This window comes from Hippoglossus stenolepis, chromosome 23, assembly GCF_022539355.2.
Source record: "Hippoglossus stenolepis isolate QCI-W04-F060 chromosome 23, HSTE1.2, whole genome shotgun sequence".
In the NCBI taxonomy this organism is placed as follows: domain Eukaryota; kingdom Metazoa; phylum Chordata; class Actinopteri; order Pleuronectiformes; family Pleuronectidae; genus Hippoglossus; species Hippoglossus stenolepis.
The window spans coordinates 10,495,313-10,517,635 of NC_061505.1; the positions used below are offsets into that span (position 1 = coordinate 10,495,313).

A 22,323-nucleotide genomic window follows, 5' to 3' on the forward strand; every position below is an offset into this window, starting at 1 on the left:
CCAGGGGGATATTTCACAATATAAAAAAATATAAAAAGGAACAACTTCTGTCTTTTCGGCCGAGGAAATTTTATTTGTTGTGACCAGACTGATGATGAGAGCAGAAAGGTGAGATGGGTGATGGTTTGGTAGATGTTAGCAGGAATATCTGTTTGCAACGCAAAACACTTCTCCTATCCATGAGCTTCTTTAAGAAATTAAAAAATATATATAGGAGTTTGGTGAGTGGGATAACAATTGTTATTTGATTATTACCTGAACAATTTTTAAAGGTTTGGACACAGCTCTCTATTGGGCTGAACAGAAGGATATTACCTGCATGTGAATCTAGGAAAAGCAAAGGGTTAAGAGCAGGAAGGGACAAGTTTTGATCTATTGCACAATTACAACTCGACCTGAATCTGTGGCGCTACGGGGGGGATGGATACACACACACTCTACCCGCCAAAAAAAATGGGGGTGATTGAGGGATGAGGAAGAGGATGGTGGGACGATGGAGGGACGAGGAGGAAGAGGTATTATTGTGCTGCGTGATGATGGAGTGAGTGAGTTCAATGCGTGAGTGGGTGAGAGGGGTAGTTAGTAAATAATAATAATAAAATAAAAATAGGCCAAAACACGGCACTCAAAACCAGAGGGCTCAAAAAAAAATAGGGCCAACCACAGAAAAAAATAGGAGAAAAGATGAGGCTCAAGGCAAAAAAAAAGAAGGTTTCAACAAAAAAGCTGCACAAAACACCAAAAGGGGAGGAAATATATAAATATATATGTAAAATATATATATGAGGAGAAAATACGTATATATCAAGGGGTTATATTTAACGTTTGGGATGTTGCCTACCTTCTCGGAAACCTGAACGAGAGATTTCTACAAAAACAAAAGAGGGATAAAGAAAGAAAGAGAAAAAAAAACAATGTATGTATAAAAACGTATATATATTTGTGACGTTCCTGTAAAAAGACAAGCTGACCTCTGAGACTTTTAAATTAAAGCCCAACATCAACCAGGCTCCGTTGGGATTGAAACAGCAAGCAACATTAAAAATGAACAACAAAAAAAAGAAAGCGAGTCAGTGTTGCTGGAGTCAACCTTCAGACTCCATGTGTTTCAATTATTAGTGTGAATGTGTGAATATTATTAAAAGCACAGCAGAACATCTTAGGGGGATTTAATTGGTTCTGTGGGAAAATTCCATTATGAGCCCACTCCCACCCGTCTGAACACAGTCACCCCCTCACTCCCAACATGAAATCAAGCGCTCCTCCACACACAGAGCGCTCCTGGGCGATCCTGAAAAGAAGTGTTTGTGAGGGGGAAAGTTTAAACGTGATTAAAAAAACGACAAAAAAAAGAAAAAAAGACAGAGACCCAGCACTTCTACACAGACAAAGACACATTTCAAATGAGAAAGCACAGATTTAAGCAACAACTTAATCCTTAACGCACTTTGAGAAACATAATCTACTTCCACACACACACACACACACACACACACACACACACACACACACACACACACACACACACACACACACACACACACACACACACACACACACACACACACACACACACACAAACAACATGTAGTTGCAGTGCAGAGAACCATCACTCTCCAGACCGAGGGAAAAAGTGCAGCAGGGAGGTTATATGATATGTTAATAAAACACACAGCTTCAGCGGATACTTGTGTGTGTGTGTGTGTGTGTGTGTGTGTGTGTGTGTGTGGTCAAACTGTACAGATGCAACACAATCTCTCTGTCTCCACCACCTCTAAGACCAGCATGCCAAGTTGAGTGTGTATGTGTGTGTGTATCCGTTAGTGTGTTTGTGTGCGCATGCATGTGTCAAGGTGTCCCCACTAGCGGTATTTATAGTTGAGGGAAAAGTGATATCTCCGGTGTAACCATGGATACTGCCGCCACAGAGCTACAGTATCTCTGAGTGGGAGGCCTGGAGAGTGGCTGTGCTTGTACCTCCGCCTCTTCCACACACACAAACACACACACGCACAAACTCAACACCAACACCCACGCATGCATGCATTGATCATGCTCGACTCCTGTCTGTTTTTTTGTTTTTTTTTTAAAATCGAGCTTCATCATCAATACAAAAATAAAAACAACTTCCTTATTCTCGCTAACGTTACAACACGAGTTCCTCCAGTGCTGGTTGGTGACACAGGAGTGAAGACGTGACTCTCAACCTTAACTACTCTCTCGGCCTTTCATCCTTTCATTGATCACTGGGACATAGTTCCTTCCTGCCACCTTTAAACCCTCACTTCCTGTCACTTCCCATCACTTCCACCCCTCCTTCATTCCGACTGATACTCCTCACTGCTCCTCTTCTCCATATCTTTCTCATTCTGATTACACATTATTCAAGTCAATCACTGCTAATTATTGACTAAATGAATGATATAATACATTTTCTTTGGCTTTGTAAAATGACATAATTCCCCACTTCCCTTTGTATGAATCTGCTGAAACCTTGTCTCATCTGTAATAAATTATACTTTAGTAGGAGTGCGATGTGATTTAAAGGATAAGGCAGGTGATGATTTATAGTTTTATCTATCTACTAATTCCAGAAATCTCTATCTGTATGTGGAAAGCATATCTCGTTAACCGTTCACCTTATCGGCCTCACACTTGACACATGTATTGTTAAGGGCTCAAGGAAGTGCTGTGTCGAATTTGGTGCGTTCAATATTAATAGGCTTTAAATAAACAGGCAACCAGCCCTCTGTAGCATCAGTGACTGGGACTCATCAACCTAAGTGACGTTTTTTTAACATAACACATACATTTTTATTTATGTTGTACATCTCATTCCTCTGTGTCTCAGATCTCCAGTGTTGTCCATAAAATATTAAAAACACCTCAATGAGCCATATATTTGCTCTGGGTGACGTGTTCCTTTTTTACACGGTCACTGTGGTTTGTCTTGTCGTATATAGCACATACGTACATTACATTCTGCTGCTGTAAATTCTCACTAAAGCACCAATTCATCTGCAGCTAAAAACACTCCCCCAGAATGCACTGCTTCCTCCTGTTTGAGTAATGTCTGCAACTACATTTCCCAGCTGTTGGACTGTTGAATGGAGCAGAGTCATGGCTAATGTGAACACCTGGGCATGTCCTACTGTGAAAAACTCCTATCCATCCATCTATCCATCTATCTATATATATATCCTGCAAAATTATCTAATATCATTAGTCACTGTAAAGACTTGGTTGGTATGAGAGCAGTAACTGCTGCAACCTGCACCAGAGGAGTAAGATGAGAACTGGGCCAGACATGAAACCAAAACCAAAATTACTCCTCACATTGCCGCAGCTCCAGACAAAATTATAGAGATGACACAGCTGTTCCCTTGCTCTCCCTTTCTACTCCCTGCAGTTACAGATCAGCACGACTTAAGTGTTAGGGATGAGACTGGATCAGCCCCCCTGTACAGAAATACTGTGATGACACGGATATACAGAACAACATTCCTGAGAGGAAGTGAAACGACTTGTAAGTTAAACCTAGTCATTTTCTGCTCCGACGTGAAACCTCAATACTCAAACTGTACTTAAGCTACAAAGCAGCTGGATAATAAATAGAACAGTCGCAAACAACTGTTTTCAATTTACAAAAATACAAACTATCTTCTTCTGCCATCATTTCCCCTTTACTTACTTCCTTTCTCTTTGCATATTGTGTAACCACAAAGTATAATCTGAACTATTCACCCATCCCATTCTCCCATGCTTGTGCCTCTGTTTCTGTCACTCACCTGCGTACAAACTTGGATGTGAACTTGCTGAAAATCCCAGTGGCACCATGTGCCCTTCGTGCCTGGCTGTTGCCGTGTGACAGCGACGGGGATGCGGGCCCGCCTGGGTAGGCGGAGCCCTGCTGGTCCCGGGCACCCCGCTGCTGGCCAGCGTGGAACGTGCTGCGGATGCCCACCCCCCTGGAGAAGTTGGTGCGGTCCGACACAGCAGCGCTGCTGATGTTGTGGGCAGACGGGGAGGCACCGGGCGCCCGCTGCGGTGGAGCACTATGTAGGAGAGTGGGGAAAAAGAGAGAGGAAGGAGGAATATGGCAGGAGGGAGGGGGGGATGATGAAGCAAAGTTGATAGAGAGGAGCGTGTGGAAGAGCCGTGAGGTGGATGTGGAGAGGAGGAAAGGTGTGAAAAAAGATTGGAGGGATGACGGTGTGATGGAAAAATAGAGGCAGAGAAGAGGAGGTGCAAATTAATAAGAAATCGGTGTGACCGAAGAGGAGAGAAAGCAAGAAAGAAAGACAGTATGAAAGAGGAGGGGTGGGGAGGATAGAATGAAAAGGGAAGGAACATAGTGAGGTGTAGGAGATGATGCAAGAGGAGAGAAGTAGAAAGAAAGGCATAAAAGAGGGGAAGGGGTGAAGGAGAAGAACACTGTTAGACAGAGAGAAGAAAATTACTTCTTCAGTGCTACTTACCTCTGTGGAAGGTGTGTCAACTGAGTCTGTTCAACATCTGCTCACCATCATGTTTATCAGAAAATCCCTAAAATGTGCTAAATCAATAATTACGTCACATCAGGTCAGTGACACACGCGTAGAGACGCACACTTAAAGGGATAGTTCTCAGAAAAATGAAAATTCACTCATCTACTCAACAAAAACAAAACACTTCTGGAGTCTCAGGCGTAAACAGAGAAGTCAATTGTGACCTCTACTTCAGATGTAATAAAACAGAAAAAAACACAACATGCCTCCATGCTGCTCGTGTGGTGTCAACCAAGTGTCCGCAGGCCCCGACATTCAAATTCTACTGAAAACTGTGTCATTTACACCATGTTTAACCTAAATGACACTGAGTAAACACTGTTTACCCTTGAAACTTTCCAAAAGTGTTTCGTGGACTCAAATACTTCACCCGCTCCTCCATCGGCATAATGGTGAGTAGATAATCAGTGAATTTTCATTTTTCTGTGAACTATCCATTTAATCCTCTTTACCTTTTGCCGAAGGGATCCCTCTCTTTCTCTTACACATATTTTATTCAGCTAAAATTTAGCTTTTGCTTTAAAAAACGACCAGACGGCAATCGCAACACAGGTTTCACAGCGATTCACTGTAGAGGGCTGGAGAGGACTACAGGACATGCATGGCAATACAAAAGTTGCAGGATGTATTTACCCTGAGGGTGGTCAACGTCATCATCGCAGGATGAAGTTTAATAGAGAAACTGTTTATACAAAATTTAAGCAGGCAGAAAAATAACTGAGTTAAGTGTATTCATAGAAATATTTTGTCTGTCTTTTTCTTAAATCTCAAAGGTGGTTTATCAGACAGTTAAAAAACAATTATGGCTTTTATTAAGGTGCGTAAGGGAAATTTTAAAAAATGTGTCTCGTATCAAAGATGATACAGATGAGTAAAAAATGCCGTTATTCATCGGGCAAAAACAATGGTCCTGTGCAGACCTCTAACACACACAAGAAAAAAAACAGCATCACTTTAGCTTCTGTGATGAACAGATTAAGCAAAACTTCTTTCAGTGCCGACTATGCTTATGTTTTCCAGATACACAGACAGACACGCATATACACACACACACACACACACACACACACACCTCTTCTATGAATACAGAGGAAAGAAAGGCTGGATCGTGCTTATTAGTGGGAATCAATGACGTAGTTATGAAGATGTCTGTTGATAAAGAGTAAATACATTACACTAAGAGGAAGTTTTAAACACATGAAAATATTTTCCTTGTGACTTACAGATTTAAGGTGAATAGCAGTGACGGACTAAGTTTCTGAAGCAGGCTTGTTATACCATGTTTTATGAGGTGGATGCTAATGTGTCTTAGAGGAACGACTCATTTTCATGCTCGGCACACTTGATTTGCCTTTAATAGATTGCACCTCTAGTTTATACAAATGTGCCTATACCAGGTGCCTGTGAACAGCAACACCTTAGACTGTATATGAAGACGGACAACTTGATAGGTCCCCAAAGGTGAAGCCCAATAATTTTGATTATAATTTTGGCTGCAGTATAGGCCTCGGTGTCTGAATCCTTTCATATGAAATACAGCCAAACTTCCATGTACCAACGGATTTCGGTACCCAATCCTCACAATTGCTCAAGCATGTGTATTGGCAGAACCTCGATACCATGGCTCCATCCCTGATCCATCGATAATGCGCAGCCTCTGACTCCAGATGATAGATGCACATAATTGCAGCAGTCTTATCCTGGATATTCCAGTAGGAAGTAGAAACATGCCGCCCATCTTTATATACAATGTATGCACGTCACATGCTTCATGACAGCACTTGAACACTGGCGCTTTAAAATGTAAATTCATGAGAAGTGAATTTGAGAAGTTTTTCAGAAGGGTATCTGGGGACAGCTGGATAAAACAGGAATGAGTGGGACTTGAGGACACAGACTGTGTTCTGAGAAAAGGTGCCCAAATCCTCACTCGGGGGTACAGTCTAAGTGTTGGGGCGGTATCTTCTCTCCAGCGTTCCCAACCAGGTTCTGAACAGCCCAAGCTCACTGCTGAGCCGACGCATGCAACAGAACGAGACTTCAACATACAGCCAGAGGGCCACCTTGACATTTGCTCTGCTGAAATTTTAACCTGACATTTGGGGGTTGTTTTATTTTTTCCACTAGACAACTGTCACAAAAGGTTGTGGGGGTCTCTGTGTGAGCAAGTGGCAGATCAGCTCAGCCTCAGACAGTATTTAACATAGAGGTAGAGCTGAGGAACATATCCAAAGAACCCCAGTATTGTGACAGATGGCTGGCAGGAGAAGAAAAAAAAAAATAGGACTGAAAATATCAAAGTAGCCCATCAAACAGATACCGTCAAGCGGGTGAGCAAGCTAACAGAGCAACACACCAACACACCGTAACCACACAGACGACCAACAAAATAATCTGTTCGTTAATTTCACTCATCCAACCAGATTTGTCACAGCTTAATTAACGCTTAATAAATAAAGACAGGGTTTTCCCCGGCAAATTCATAGCTGAGGTGGATCCATATATGTAGAGACAACTTAATAAAAAAACAGAGGCTGTGAGAACCTTAAATGTAGCTCTACTTAACACAGGAGTGAAATTTAAATCTACCAGCCAGCGAAAAAACCCCAGTCAACAGACACAACACGTCATATGACCAAATGAAGGACAATTATCCACACAGGGCGTGCAACTGTTTAAATATAGTTTCACACAAACATCAACACAACACAACACATTTTGCCTGATTCTTCCCAGAGCATCTGCACTTAAATAAAGTTACAACAGCAAAACTGTTCATATCGTGCCCCTGACGGCCTGGTGGCTTATATGCTAAGATCACCAAAGATATTTTCTTTAATAAAAAAACATGAACAGTAAATTATTCATGCTGATATTTGTGCTCATAATCTAGCAAAAAAGAAAACTTGTCCGTAGATGAGGTTTTGTCCTTATTTTCTATAAAGTTTGAAACTGTAATGGGTTGTGCTTTACATTCAAGAAAATGCTCAAGATGAAAGCATATAGCACTTTTATCCAATAATATTGTCTCAAAGTTTCTAGAAAATGCCACTTTGTTAAATTTATTACTGATTTGTTCCTTTGACTGGGAAGTTACATAAGCAGCACACCCCATTAAAGAGTCAGTCAATAATGAAGATTATATATAGCAAATGAAACCACTCTGGCTGGAGACCTAATGTCTGCTGGTCCACCAACTTCTCTTCCCTGAATTTGTGGTCTGTCTACACTGACAAAAAACCAGCTCATCTAGTTCTCAAGCTCTTATTGTGCAGTCTTGATTGTGCAGGTCCGCTGGGTGAGTGTGAGGTTTGAGCAGGACTGACTGGCCAAAGAACGAGCAACGTCAAACAAGTTGAGCTTGCACAGTTTTCTGAGCTTTGCTGTTGACTTGTCTGTTGCTAAGTAACTCAGTACGGCATGTCTTTGTTCGAGAAATTGACTGAACTGTAACTCACTGCGACTCAGATAAGATAGTGTTGTGTACCGTCTTTGCTGCTGAACTAATGCTAACTTTGCTTCCTGGTTTGGCTTACTGTAGAGAGCGGAAAAAAAATATCTCCGTAAAAAAAAAGGATCTAAATGCAAAAACAAGTGTAACGTTGTCGCAGGTCAGACTTCTGAACTTCTCTTTGGTTTAACACAACAAGCCTTTTTATTGTTAATAAATATAAAATCTATCAAGATATTTCTGGATATTTCTTTATATTCATTATAGCTAGTGATTTTAGGTGACTGAAAGACAATTACATACTGTACAGGCAAATAAATATCTAAGAATAAATCTTACAGAAATGGTTACATAGTTAAAAAGTTATATTCAGTTATTATTTGGGAACATGTGTTTGTGTGAGTTGGTAAGCAGAGCGGTTTGTGTTCCCACCAACTCTTGGGGGAATACACAATTTCGGGGAGACAAATATTGGCGAATGGTTCTCCACTGTGTGCCAGGATCTGTTGCTGTGTGATTAAAATGTAATCAAAGAGTTGGTTTTTAAAACAAAATATATATATAAAAAAAGTTGGTGCCCTCCCTTTAATGAAGCAGCGGTGGATGGAGGCTTTAGAGACAACAAATCACTTTATCCCTTCTTCAGCTCTTCTTGTTCCTCATTGTCCACTATGGGAAGGATGTTGATCTGTGCTGAGTTAAGTGGTTCGTGCTGAACGGGGCTGTGAGTGTGCATGTGTGTGTGAGAAAGAGAGTGAGTAAGAGACTTGCCTGGGCCGTGGTGCATGCAGGTCAGAGGGGCATGGATGATTGGAGGAGGACAAGGACTTGCCGTGGCGGGGACGCGAGGAGGAGGAGGAGGAGGATAGGACGGCAGCGGCTGAGGCAGTGGAGGCGCGGGAGCCCGGAGTGTTTAGGCTGGGGAGGGGGGAGGAGGGGGTAGGAATGGGAGTGCCCCGCCCGACACAAACACACGTATATGCACACACCCCAACACACGTGAGTGACACAGGAGACACACACCATACATACATAAAGTCAAACATACATACCAACATACACACATAGGCAAACACAACATGGGCGGGGTTTGTTTGTGGGTGGGCGGAGAGGTGAGGTGGAGCATGGTTAGAAGCAGCACTTAATGAACACACACTAAGGGTGGGGTGGGGGAACAGAGAGCACAGGAGAGAGAATAGAGGAAGTAGACACTCAAGACAAACAGCAAACACGTAGAACAAGAGGACACGAAACAATGAAGAAAAGTTGGTCTTTTTGTACATTGCTCCATCATGGTTTCACAAAAAGAAACCATCTATGTATGTAATATCTGCCTGACACAAAAGGCAGAGCACAAAAGACCAACTTGACAAGAGACTGAAAACAAACAGACATCATGTGGATAAAGTCAGATCAAAATGCGACATATTGTGCAGCAAAAACAATAAAAGGCACCCCTTTAAATATATAAATAAAATTATGGGTTTACATACCTCTGGTACAGGCATACATATAAAAAATACTAGAGTTAATCTTGTTTGGGTGCCAAGTAAAATAAGCCCGAACCAAATCCCTCTTCTGTGTGTAAATAACCTCAGAGAAAATATTTGGTTTTTAAATTTGATCCCTATTTTTAATGTCTGATTTAAAGCACACTACATTGCATTGTTTGTACGGAGCCCCTAAAGGTTCCCATGAAGAATAATTGTTTACTTTTGCGTTCCCTCGCAATAGTTATTGCATATCAATCCACAGTTATGTCATCTGCAGCCCATAATAAATGTTTCTAGTTTAAATCTACATAACTGTCACTAAGTACATGTAGACAAGCAGATGTTGGACAGGACATAAAGCTGTTTTCACTGTCCTTAGATGAGACAATAACTCTGACCTCCAAGCTTGTCGTTTTATAGGTTTAACCTGTCTTGCGACTTCTGCCTGTCAAGTGCCTGACGACTCCTTTTCGAAACTCCCTGTCATTTTCATGGTGCATGCGGTTCTAAAACTAAAATCAAGCCAAAACAACACAGGCTATTTCCTGAACCCTTTATTAATCAGCAAAGTGTTGCTACGGGCTACAAAGCTCTGCACGTTGCTGGCGGTTCGGACTTGACTTTTTTTTTCCACACACAGAAACAAACAGTAAGAGACGGGGGAGAGTGGTACGACAGAGAGATAGCTTGAAGAGAGAGCAGAGGAATGAGAGAGAGAGAGAGGGACATTTATAGAGGTCAACCAAACAGCTGCTAATTACAAAGAAAACAAACACATAGCGGAGAGGAAAACACACACTCTTTCTGACAGGGATTAGCCCGGCTGGTGATGGAAAAATAACCGCATTCACTGGACAACCCAGTGTGTGGCAACCATTTGAGCATGTGTGACATGTATGTTTAAGCCTGTGTGTGTGTCAATGAGTTTGTATGTGTAGAGCCTCAGTATGTGTGTGTAGATCTTTTTGTGTATGTGTAAGCTTATTAAGAGCCAAGTACAAGGAGTGCCACTAAGAGTTAATATTCCATCACAAGTCTTCCTAATCTCCTTAGAAAGAGAGCAGAGAGAGAGAGAGGAGAGATTAATATAAAGACATAAAAGAAAAAGGAAGGTGGGAAAAAAGGAAAAGAAAGGAGATGCCAAGGAAACGCAAGTGACTTGAGATCCAGAGGGACAAGAGCTCAGACGCAGATAAAAGAACAGATGAGGAAAATTAGAAAAGGAGAGAAAGAAAATGGGCAGGTTTGGGAATGGGGAGGGGGTTTAACAAGAATAGTAGCCCAAACTTCAAAGCATTAATGATGATCAAATAAAGTAACTTAAAAATAATCAAAGCGGATGACAAACACTACGTTAGCAGAGTCCACTATGGCTAACAGACCCACAGTATTAAAAAAAAAGCAATGCTGTCTCAAATGACCACTTCGGTGCCATGAAGTGTTCAAGAAACGTGTCAAATGAATATGGATTCATTTCAATCATTTTTTTGTGATGGACACTATTGTGGGAACGAGGGGTCATTTGAGAATTAAGCAGTAATGACAATGGCCACTTTGTATGAATTATGGTTTGGCTTAATGTTTAATGCTTAAAATAAAAAAAACACACAAAAAGCATATGGCTGGTTAATGCATGAGGGATATGCGGGTAGTTTATATATACGCGCTCCTGAGCGAGAAATTTGACGACTCGGATTTAGTTTAAACTAAACGTGTGAAAGTGTGAAGATAGAAAGTTCACAATCAAGCAACTCCAGTGTGACCTAAAGACAATTTGGTTCAAAGTGAAGTTGTTTATTGTGGTTGAGGAAGAAAGGAGAGTTGGAAGTAAAAGTTTAACAAGGAAGGATAAGATGAGAAAGGATAAAAAAAGAACTGTGCAGGACCAATTCAGTGAGGAAATAAAGAAGAATGGAGCTCAACTTGTTTTATTTTCTTAAAAACCGAGATTCTACTATTTTTTTGAAAAAAATAAAACTTTTTTAAAAGAAGAAAATAGAAAGAAAAGTTAGTTTGAAGAATAAGTTAGGGCCACTGTGTGTCATCCTTTGAACGTGAGAATGTGTGTGTGTGTGTGCGTGTCCAGCGAACCCTGCTCTGCTCTGACTGGCAGGCCTCCATCAGACCATCTCGGGTAATCTGTAATCTACTGGAGGTTTGGCCTAAATACCCAAGAGAGCCTGATTTCCTCATCCAGGAGGGTTCACCCCGCCCTGGGCCGCGGGCCTCCCTGAGCCAGCTGGCAGCGCTCTGGAGAGCACCAGCAAAGGTCTGGGATTCAGTCGCGGAGACAGCTGTGGCACTGCTTCATTCACAGACCATAATGAGTGTGTTTGTATTAAATGTGTGCTGGTGATCAAGCAGTGTGCCTCGAAGCAACTAGTTGGGTTGCAAGTGACTAACGACAAAGTGTATGTGAGAATGACAGCATGTGGGTGTGCTTGTCCTTGTCGGTTTGAAAACGTGTCTCTTTTGTGATTGTGTACCTGTCCTTGCCGTTCTGGATGCCCTGGCTCAGCGTGGCTCGCTCTGTCAGAGGAGAGTTTCGACTGCGACTGGTACCGGTGGACAGGATGCTATTCTGTAGGAAGAGAGGGAGAAAATGAGAAGAGGGTTAAAAATAAAGGAATAATTTCAACTCAGGATATAGTTATGGACAGTGAGGGATCAGTGCAGTGGAGGGAGGATGACATCAAAGGTGACCAGTTATTCCTGGAACAGCCTCGAACCAGCAATGACTTTAATTACCTAAACTTTATTAAATCCTCACCAAATGATGCCTTAAGAGTAGCTGCTCAAAATTACCTGCACAATCAAACAATTACAAAACCCATTTACGGATACCTCAGTAATATTAAGTTGTCATCTAAAGCCCATGCACACCTGCCCGGTTGTTTTTCATGGCCCTGACGGATAAAAAGCTTTGATCATGTTGAGGTTGGGTGGAGCAGAAGTCCATATAATATTAAAAACGATAACTGTTGTCCCACCCTTATAGGTGCGACAAAACTAACAAGGGAGTGGGAGAAATGTCAAACAGGTAGATGTCCATATAGTCCGAGGGAAAGATGTGATCAGGAACCTCAAGGAACACACCGTGGCGTCTGTGTAAGTCAATACAGGATGGGAAGCCAGGAAACATCCATTCTAAATCCTTAAATATAAGTTTGATTTTTTAAACACAAAAATCTCAGTGTTGAAAATGTCGTGTATGCAGAGTGTGTGCGTGTGCGTGTGTGTGAGATTGGTCTCACGGTGGAGGGCGTGGCGCTCTTCTTGCGGTCAGTGGAGACGAGAGGGCTGGCCGGCACCTTGGTAGTGGAGCTGCCCGACGAACCCTTCCTCCCAGAATCATCAGCTGCAGTCCGGTTGTCTGCTTGACCCCCCCTCTTAGAGTACGAGGAGCCTAGGAAAAAGAAAGGGAAAGAGGGAGTGCATCAGAAAGGCCGTCACTTGAAGCTTTCTGCCAATCATCGGTCAAAATCCTGACAACACTATTATTAAATCAGTCTCACCTTCTTTCGTGGCTTCATTTCATTAAATCTGCTCTGCCAGCCCTCTTAAAAAACACCTTGTCCCCTCTCCACTCCTCCTTTCTTACTTCATTCTCTGTTCCCATATAGAATCAACCCTCCCTGCTCCACCTCCTTTCTGTTCCCTCTCCTTCTTCCCCTCTTTTTATAACATGTCTATAGTTAACTGTGAAGAGTTATTTTCAAAAACTGAAGTTGCTCCTCATCTCCAAGCACAAACATACACACCGGCTCCCCCCAATCTCAAGAGACACACACAGATCTCACCCTGGTCAGTGGTTCTGCGGTTCTGAGGCTTCTGGTTGGATGACACACTGCGTTGTACCTTAGACAAGAAGGACCCGGGTCACTGTGTCATTCTTTATGTCACAGATGGTTTACACACACGCATATTGGGATTGGGATGTTTACAGCCACTTTTCTCTAATCCATAGAGCTGTTCAACCATTAATGCAAAAACTTCAAGCATGCATGGAGGCAGTGGTTGCTGATGCTCACTGATACTGTGTGTCGGTCTACAATCACAAACCTAAAAAGAGGATAACATCAAAGTAGATTCACTGGTTGCTTATGTTGTGATCACGTGTCACTGCCTGGAGTCGGGAGACCTCGTTACGTGTTAGCAGATAACTATGTGTTCTCATTGTACCTTGTGAGGCAGGGAGGGGGCATTAATGTTGCTTACATCACTTCCTGGTCGAGGCTTGATTCCAACCTCATCCAGCTGAGGAAGAGAAAACAAGACAAATGTGTGTCAGGAGCAGATGAATGCAGAGATGCTCTGGTGTGGATACAACAAATACCAAGGACTAAAAATAGTGCCTCAGACCTGATGTTTGCATGCTTCTCCCTTTAGAGCTAGATGAGACGTATGTGTTTTCAAGACATGTGACTGATGAAATACATTGTGATTCACTGAAATGCTTGTGGAAAAGGCAAAATGCATCATGGGAAATATTTGTTTGTTAGCGCTCTTAGCCTGCGAGAAGTTTTGAAAGTAGCGTTTCAGACAAGTAGAGGAGATCTCGGCAAGTTTGCAGGCTTTGTTGGTCACTTAAAAAACCAACCAACGTCAATGAAGAAGTTAAACTGTTGACTAAGAATGAAATGTTTTTATTTCATGTCTGTATCTGCTTCAGGGGCTGACATATTAAAGTTTTTATAAACGTTGGCAATTCTGTCAGCTCTCAGGTTTTAGGTGGTCGTTTTCAACAGGTCTTAGAGTGTGTTTTTGTTCAGTGCCAAAAGGTCTCAATGGGTTGAAAGAACAACATAGAGTGAGTGTAAGAGAATCAGTATACCTCAGAGTTCCTATAATCCAGTAGCAGGTATGTAGCCATTACATCATTATACTTCTGGTTCACCAGCGAGTCCTGGATCTCCTCCTGAGAGAATCCCATTTGCAGCATGATTTCTACACGCACACAGAAAAAGCAGATCATAATTACTCCACTGTTCTCCGAAGGACACATGACCGTTGCGTGTGAGTGAAAAAATGAACATATGTATAAAGGAATGCATTTACCTTTTTTCTGTGTGTCTCTGTGCCTACCTGTCCTCCTGGGGTCCTTATAATCTGGCTGGGGCTCAATGTAGGGTTTGAGTTCTTCCTCCTCGTGGCCCACATTCATCCATCGGTCCCTCATTATCTGCTGCTGGGAGCAAGTCAAACAGACAGATAGAGGGAGACATAAGATGTCAAAGAGGATGAAGGGGAAAAAGCAGAGGAGGGAGGAAAGGTTAAGGGAAGAGTGGATGGCAAACAAGGAGGGTACACCATTACCATTGTATTCAGTAGGGTTTTTCTCACGGGCTCAGCTAGGTATTTATTGTCAATATAGAAATAAATGTTCCTTTGTAACATTCAGATGTGCAATAAATTTCACAGGGTTTTCCCTGGATTTCTTTGGGCTTAGGTTTCGCTCACGATGGACAGAATTCTAGGCTGTATGGCAGATATTTCTATGTTTTTTTCCCCTTTAGTAAAGATGTTGGAAGACACCAGGAAGTTGTTTTGACTATTTCCTCTTTGGCAGCAGAACATGTTACACCAGCCTTAAGAAACTCCTGCAGGTTAAACTGGACTAATCAAACACTCTGAAAGCCTCACAATAGACAGACTTGAAAACACTCACTAACCCAGCAACATTAAGGCTACAAACAACCCATAATGCAACACTCCGTCGTAGTACTCTCTCCATTCAAAAAAGAATATCTGCTTTGAGGAATAAACACATAATTGTAACAGCCACTCTTAAACAATTGATTTTCCAGTTCAGGGTTCTGCATCCTGAGTTGAGCTTCACTGAGCTTTGAATAAAGAGATGAACTCCTACAGATGACCCGTCTTGTTTTCAGGGACACCCTTGGACACAAAAAAATGGATGATGATCACGTACATAATTCAAACAGATTGTGTCAGGTAAAAATTGTGGCCAAAGGCAACAGGACATATCAGGACATAATGTTTCACAGATTGCTTAATGAGATTTACACAGATGTAAATTCAATCACCCTCAGTCAGTGAGCTGCTTGATCTAAAACACTCAAACTCTAAAGCAGGTGTAAATGAAACAGACACATGACTGATTTCTGGCACTAAAACTTGAGTTTACTTAACAGTGCTGCTTCTACATTTAACAGGTCAAGCAAAAACTAAAGAATGATAAAACCTTCCGTCTAAAGCAGTTTCCAGTCATCCACCTTTAGTGCAACCAAATTCAGCAAGTCATAAATTTATTAACTCACAAGTATTTACTATGGTTTTAAAAAGAACTTTACACTTCAGTAACAAAGTCACATATAGCTGGTAAGGCCAGGTATAGAGTATAGCACTACATTCAAAGACTGATAATTTAGGTACGTTTTTTTCAGTGTCCATGTTTTATAGATACAAATATAAGGAAAGTCTTGTTCAACGTGAGAATTAAATAAAAGGGTAATAACATGGCAGAAATCGATTTTTTAAATTACCCAGCTTCACTTATATCCACATGCTTTCAACAATGCAATCCAACAGTGTCTTGTGCTTTGTGAATGCGTGTGTCGATTGATGCATGTACCTCGAGGCTGCCTCGTTTCGAGGGGTTGAGGATGAGGAACTTCTTAAGTAAGTTTTCGCAGTCAGTCGACATGTAGAAGGGAATCCTGTATTTGCCCCGCAGGACACGCTCTCTCAATTCCTGGAGATGGAAAAGGGCACAACTTTAGGTTTTGGAGGAGGAAAGACTGAGGATTTGATTGGTTATCCTGATTGTGTTGTGCGTTTGTGCAAACATTGTACATTTTTGGATGTGTTTTAAATCAACATCTCATCTGTATGCAGCTCCTTACATCTCTCTCAATATAGTTCCCTCTGTTTTGGCTTGAATTAGCTAAATTGCAACATTAGCTGCGGTTACGCCCACAAATGATTAATAGTTTTGTTGAACAGGCACCCCATTCACTTAACCAAAAGCTGGTCAGCATTGAAAAATAAGCTACGATTCAAACAATGTGTGACATTAGGGGAAAAAATGACATTCATTCATTTTCTGGTAATGAATTAATTTTGATTTAGTTGATTTTAGATATTTTTCAGCTTCCATACAATCACCCGGGACAAATAGTTAACATTGCCTAAAGTGTTGGTAATTTACTTCAGTGGATATTATGGGTCTCATAAATTATCACTTATTCAGACACTGGAGGATAAGTGCTTGTTTAAACACTATAATGCACAAAAGAGGCTTTCAAGGAGCTTAGACTGCCAGGGACTGAATATTCAGAGAAACAAATACTGAAATTAAAATATCAAAATAATTAAATGAAGTGCTTAAACACTGACGTAATCACTTCACACTTTTTGTGAGTGCATCACACATAAAGAAAAGGAATATATTTTATTATAGCATCAACCACAAGGGATTAAAAACAGAAGACAGTGAAGTCGTTTGTTAAATAATTAGTAAACCTAGAAATGTAGGTGTCAAACAAAAGTGTGCACAGCAAGAGGTAGTGCAAAGGCATATTTAATGAACATCGATGTGTTCTGCAGGCATGTTAATATCAATAGCATCACATTCAATGTCATATCGCCCACCCAAAATGTGTCTGCACTTCAAGAATGAGTCATGTGGGTACTGACTGAATGCACAGTGTGATAGGTGGTGAGAATAAGTACAGTTCTCAGAGAGTATTGAATCTTCTTTTCGGTCTAAAAAAACCACCAAAATCCATTTAAAAAGTACAAGTTCACTCATTCTTGAGTTCAGTTTCTGCTTTCTGTAGAGGAACAGAAACCAGCATGACAAATACTGCAACCACCCACAGAATACAGACATCCACTTATGTAACATTAACACACACACACAAACACTCGCTCTCCTTTCCCTGACCTTGAGGTTCTGTCCATCAAAGGGCAGCGATCCGCTGACCAGTGTGTAGAGGATGACCCCCAGGCTCCAGACGTCCACCTCTGGCCCGTCATACTTCTTGCCCTGGAAGAGCTCCGGGGCAGCGTAGGGCGGGGAGCCGCAGAATGTGTCCAACTTGTTCCCCAGAGTAAACTCATTACTGAAGCCAAAGTCCGCTATCTTGATGTTCATGTCTGCGTCCAGCAGCAGGTTCTCCGCCTGCAGACAGACAGACGAGAGTGTGAGAGAATGAAAAAAGAGATGAAAATAAAGACATAATTATGATGTAGAGTGCAGGAGGATGTGGTGGGAGAAAAAGATACAGGAGAAAATGAAAGATAATCAATGTGCTGGGATTTATTTTTTCCTAAATGGTACATGCGCCAAGAAACAAAACAAATACTTGAGATTTGCTTTGTGTATTGCATTACTGTGATATTTTTACACTTGGTCAGAGGAACATTAACTTTGTAGCAGAAGAGTTTGACAAATAGACATGCAGAGCAGTAATTACACACTGCAACTCATTACAGACACTATATTTGAAATACACCTTTCTCTGGGGAAAAAACTGGGTCTTTGGTGAGAGAAGGGGTTTTAAGAGTAATGGCTTGGGGCCTGCAAGTAGCACACAATGGGCAAAGTGAGCTAGCACAGTTTATTTCTGTGTGTGTGTGTATTCCTGAGCCTAAAGTGAGCCAGTGAGCAAGGAGGCGGGGGTTGCCTAGCAACAGGTGCACTCTCCTTTTCACTTGCTCTGAATACTCTGCAGCTTCTGTGTGTGTTTAATACGTCACTGACATCATCTGTAAGCGCTGACCTAATAAATAAACAAAAACTGGCTTGTCATTTATTTGTTGGCAGATTTTATCTATAGCTCATTAACATTTTTAAGTTGGGGGGCATTTTAGGCCTTTATTTGACAGGACAGAGTTAGACGTGAAAGGGGGGACAGAAGAGACTGGGGGTGACACGCAGCAAATGGCCGCAAGCTGGAATTGAACCCTGAATGCTGCAGAGACATGAAGCCTCGATATGGGGGGGCAGCTCTACCAGGTGAGTTATACGCCGCCCCAGCTCATTAATATTTTCAATTGGTCGAACAATTAAATTTAACTGTGATGATGTGTTTTTCAGAAGAAAAAAGAGCCACTACTCTTGTAGGCACAGTGTTTTAAAACTTAAGTAGAACATGATTTATCTGGACTGTTTTCTTTTACATCTCTGGACCCAGAGAGAATAATTTTGCACATCAAAATTGCTCTCGCAGTGTCAGGCCCAGTAGAGTTAAGCCTGTCCTGGATTTCACATCGTAACCCCTCAGATCAAGAGTGATTAGGATAATGTGCAGGATGGTACGCATTATAATAATGAGAACTGTCTGTCCTCCAGAAACCTCTTTTTTCCCATGCTGCCCTTTTTTCTTTTTGGTAAAGGACAACCATTATTAACCATCATTGCCTGCTTAATGTGCAGAAAATGTTTCTTGATCCAAAACAAAAGTCTATTAAAAAGTTAAAAATAACCATGAGTGGGACTTTGGGATGAAAGGTTCCCGCTTGATCATTGTTACAGTAATCATGATAATGTATTGTCCTCTTATTCTGCCTGCTGACACAATAAGAGGATTTATAACTGCATAATACTAAGAACCAAAATGACCCGGAAATAATAATAGATAAGTGAGTGTGTGTTGCTTTTCTTTATTGGCAACCATACTGTGAATCAAAGACTGGGAGTAAAATAGAGACACAAGGAGAAAACAGGAGACGACCAAAGACGTACAGCTGTCAACTGTGTGTGTGTGTGTGTGTGTGTGTGTGTGTGTGTGTGTGTGTGTGTGTGTGTGTGTGTGTGTGTGAGATGAATGGGTATGTCATTGTACTTGAAAGAGAATGACATCTTTGTGAGTAGAGACTCAGAGAGAGAGGCTGCTTGCGCTTCAACGCTCAATGTAAGTCATGAATGTGTGTTTGTGCGTGTGTGTTTTCTCTCACCTTGAGGTCTCTGTGTACTATACACTTCTGATGGCAATACTGCACTGCTGACACAATCTGCAGAGTGAGAAGTGAGTGAGAGAGAGAGAAAGAGGGAGTCATAGGGTGAGAGAAAGGATGACAAAATGGCAAGGTTGAATCAGTGAGAGCTCCTCATTAGGATTTCATCAGGACACAATCATATGGATTTAGTAGGAATGAAAAATTAAAGCAGTCCCTCGTGTTAATGGTAAGAAAGAAAATTCTATCATTGAAAGCATAAGTCTTTTTGTGCTTAATTTAAAGAATTAAGAATAATTACACAGAGTTTCTTAAAAATAAAATACATAGTTTTAACCATAAATGATATGTAGTAAGTCGTGTGTAAGGCTGTCCCCTAAAAATGATTCCTTCTGCTCCCATCCCACCTGCCACTATTCCACAAATACAGAAAGACTCCACACTGACGATGCACTTTAAATCTCAATCAAACCTTATCCTAAATTAAACATATTAGCATAATTTATCTATGATATTACACACACAAGTAGAGAAAATTTCCCCCCAGCACACACCTGTCTGAATTTGGCACGGGCTTCTTTCTCCTTCATCCTGCCGTGGGCCACCAAGTAATCAAAGACCTCTCCTGGGAGACGAGAGAATGATGAGGAGAGACGTTTTAGTGTTGGAAACGGACACTAGTCTCCTTAATAGTATTGGTTCAATGATCTGAGGAGTACTGTGCTTTAAAAACAAGGAGCAAAAATGGTCATAATTTTAAGTAATTTCTAAGTTACGGCCTGAAATGTAAGACAGAAAAACTGATTTTCAATTTCATCTGAGAACATAAGCGTAAAAAAAAGAGAGCACACAAGAGCAGGCTAAATACAAAAGAGGATATTGCGATTTCTGATAACAACCCTTTGGACAAATAACTTCTGAAAGACTCTAGAGGCTGTACATTAAAGACAGGTAGCATTTTTTGTTTGATGGGAACCATATGATAGCATCCAGAGAGCCGAGCCTCAGGGGGAATGATTTCACAGTGGCACGCACTTACCTCCACTAGCATACTCCATTACCAGGTACAGTGTCTTCTCTGTCTCGATGACCTCAAAGAGCTTGACTGGAGGTGGAGAAAGAAAGAAGGAATGAGAATTGAATGGAAAGGGATGAGTGAATTGGAGGGAGGTGGGAGAAGAAAGAGGAATGATAATAGCAAAAGGATTATGAATGCATAACAGTCTGGTTCTTAGTGAGTGATGACAGAGTGAACAGCTCACGTGTCTGTGTGACTCACCTATGTTGGGGTGATTCAACATCTTCATGATCCTCACCTCCCGGAAGAGCTGTTAGAAAGCAAGCCACACAAAGTGTTGTGTCAAACACACTTTCAGATGTCAGGTGGTGGTGTTGTGAGTTACATTTATACTCGACATGTTCCTGTGCAAATGGTGTCAAAGATATTTAGTGTCAGTGTATGTGCACAAATGGACATGGAGGGAAAAGGAAAAAAGATTCTGAGATTGAAAAATAGCTGTTTTAGTTTAAGATTGAAGTGTCATTGCAAAGACTCCATTCAATATTTGTAGTGTCAAATGACACTGAAAACACAAACATTCATCTCCTGTTTATGAACATGTGAGTCAGATTACTCGAAGGAAGGCAAAAACAAACAAGGCTCGTGGTGACGCAACAGCAGCGATTCCGGCAATACCGGTTTAAAACCAGGGTCTGCCAAAAAAATATTTAAGGATCCCAGAGTTTAACACCCAAGTGAAAAGTTTGATTTTTTTCAGCTACTTGTAAACTCTTAACAATATGAGAGACAGGCAGTAGCACTCAAAAGTACTAATTCAACCGAAGTCTACCTTAACGCCGTCCGGTCTGTTCCTACGGTAAAGACCGTAGGAATTTATTTACTCTGAGTCAGCAGATAAAGTCACACTGTGCTTCCTGGATGTATTGGGGGCAAATAACCTGGAAGTCACACTGTAGACAGACAGACTGTTGGAAACTTGCTAGGCTGGAGCTGTTAGTGTTGCTAAACAATCAAAACAGCAACACAGAGACTGCAATATTTAACTATGTAAATCAGAGCCCTAAAGCTGAATTTATGCTTATCCTAATGTCAGCTATAGTACCTGTGTGTAAAGCTCCTTTGATGCACAACCGTTACCAAATCTGGCTTTAAAAACTGGTGACTGGTTTTCTTACTGCCCTTAAAAAAACCATAACAAATACATAACAAACATGAAATAAGTCCTTTTGACTGGTAAAGATTGGCTGAACAAATTCTGATCTCTAACATGAGGCTCCTCAGGGTTTTGATGAATAAAAAACCAACATCTTCCACATATGATATAGGCCTGTTAGTTTGACAACATTGCCTGTTTGTGTGTTTGCAATGTCTTTGAGGTGACTCTGTTGTAAATGAAGGTAATAACCGCCACCAAGGTTATGTTTTCGTCTGAGTTTGTTTATTGGTCTGTCTGATGGATAACTGAATTACACAAAATTTGGTGGAAACTATGGGTCAGAAGAGAACCCATTAAAGCATTGTGAGATAGATTTTTTTTTTCCTCTTAGATTTCTCAGGGAATATAGGCAGCTCAGTGTAGCTACGCGCCCTTGAATATTTGTGTTTGGGTCATGATGTTTACCTTGTAGATAGTCTGCGTTTTACATCCCAGCCACCAGGCTCGCTCAATGTGTCACCCCCCCCCACCACTTTAGATCAACACTAATCTCATTCAGCTTTTCTAGAATCCAATTGATGGAAAACTTCAATCCCTGCAAAAACTATAATTGGCTAGTGCACATGGATTTGCATTTGAGTGCTTACTTACAATCGATGCAAGGGAGTCTGACTTGTATGTAAGTATTTGGAGAGTTACAAATAACTTTTTTTATGCTGTTGAATGTAAAA

At 41.3% G+C, this 22,323-nt stretch overlaps 1 protein-coding gene across 11 annotated transcripts in view; it reads right to left on the reverse strand.

Moving 5' to 3' along the window:
• The window catches only part of mark2b (MAP/microtubule affinity-regulating kinase 2b), a 47,639-nt gene that overhangs the window by 6,069 nt on the left and 19,247 nt on the right, over positions 1–22,323 (reverse strand). For 3 of the 11 annotated variants that reach the window (XR_004694736.2, XM_035149161.2, XM_035149164.2), the window contains exons 4-17: positions 20,695–20,743; positions 20,455–20,520; positions 19,970–20,040; positions 19,416–19,472; positions 17,401–17,637; positions 16,087–16,206; positions 14,326–14,676; positions 13,710–13,748; positions 13,292–13,349; positions 12,746–12,897; positions 11,978–12,072; positions 8,770–8,916; positions 3,789–4,055; positions 842–868 (exon numbers count right to left, since the gene is read on the reverse strand). Coding sequence is in view for 10 of the 11 variants with exons in the window: in XM_035149161.2 (XP_035005052.1) it covers positions 842–868; positions 3,789–4,055; positions 8,770–8,916; positions 11,978–12,072; positions 12,746–12,897; positions 13,292–13,349; positions 13,710–13,748; positions 14,326–14,676; positions 16,087–16,206; positions 17,401–17,637; positions 19,416–19,472; positions 19,970–20,040; positions 20,455–20,520; positions 20,695–20,743 (1,736 nt within the window). In the remaining variant the exon portion in view is untranslated. The remainder of the gene's footprint in view (positions 1–841; positions 869–3,788; positions 4,056–8,769; positions 8,917–11,977; positions 12,073–12,745; positions 12,898–13,291; positions 13,350–13,709; positions 13,749–14,325; positions 14,677–16,086; positions 16,207–17,400; positions 17,638–19,415; positions 19,473–19,969; positions 20,041–20,454; positions 20,521–20,694; positions 20,744–22,323) is intronic. The other 8 variants (XM_035149163.2, XM_035149162.2, XM_035149165.2 and 5 more) reach the window with 6 other exon arrangements.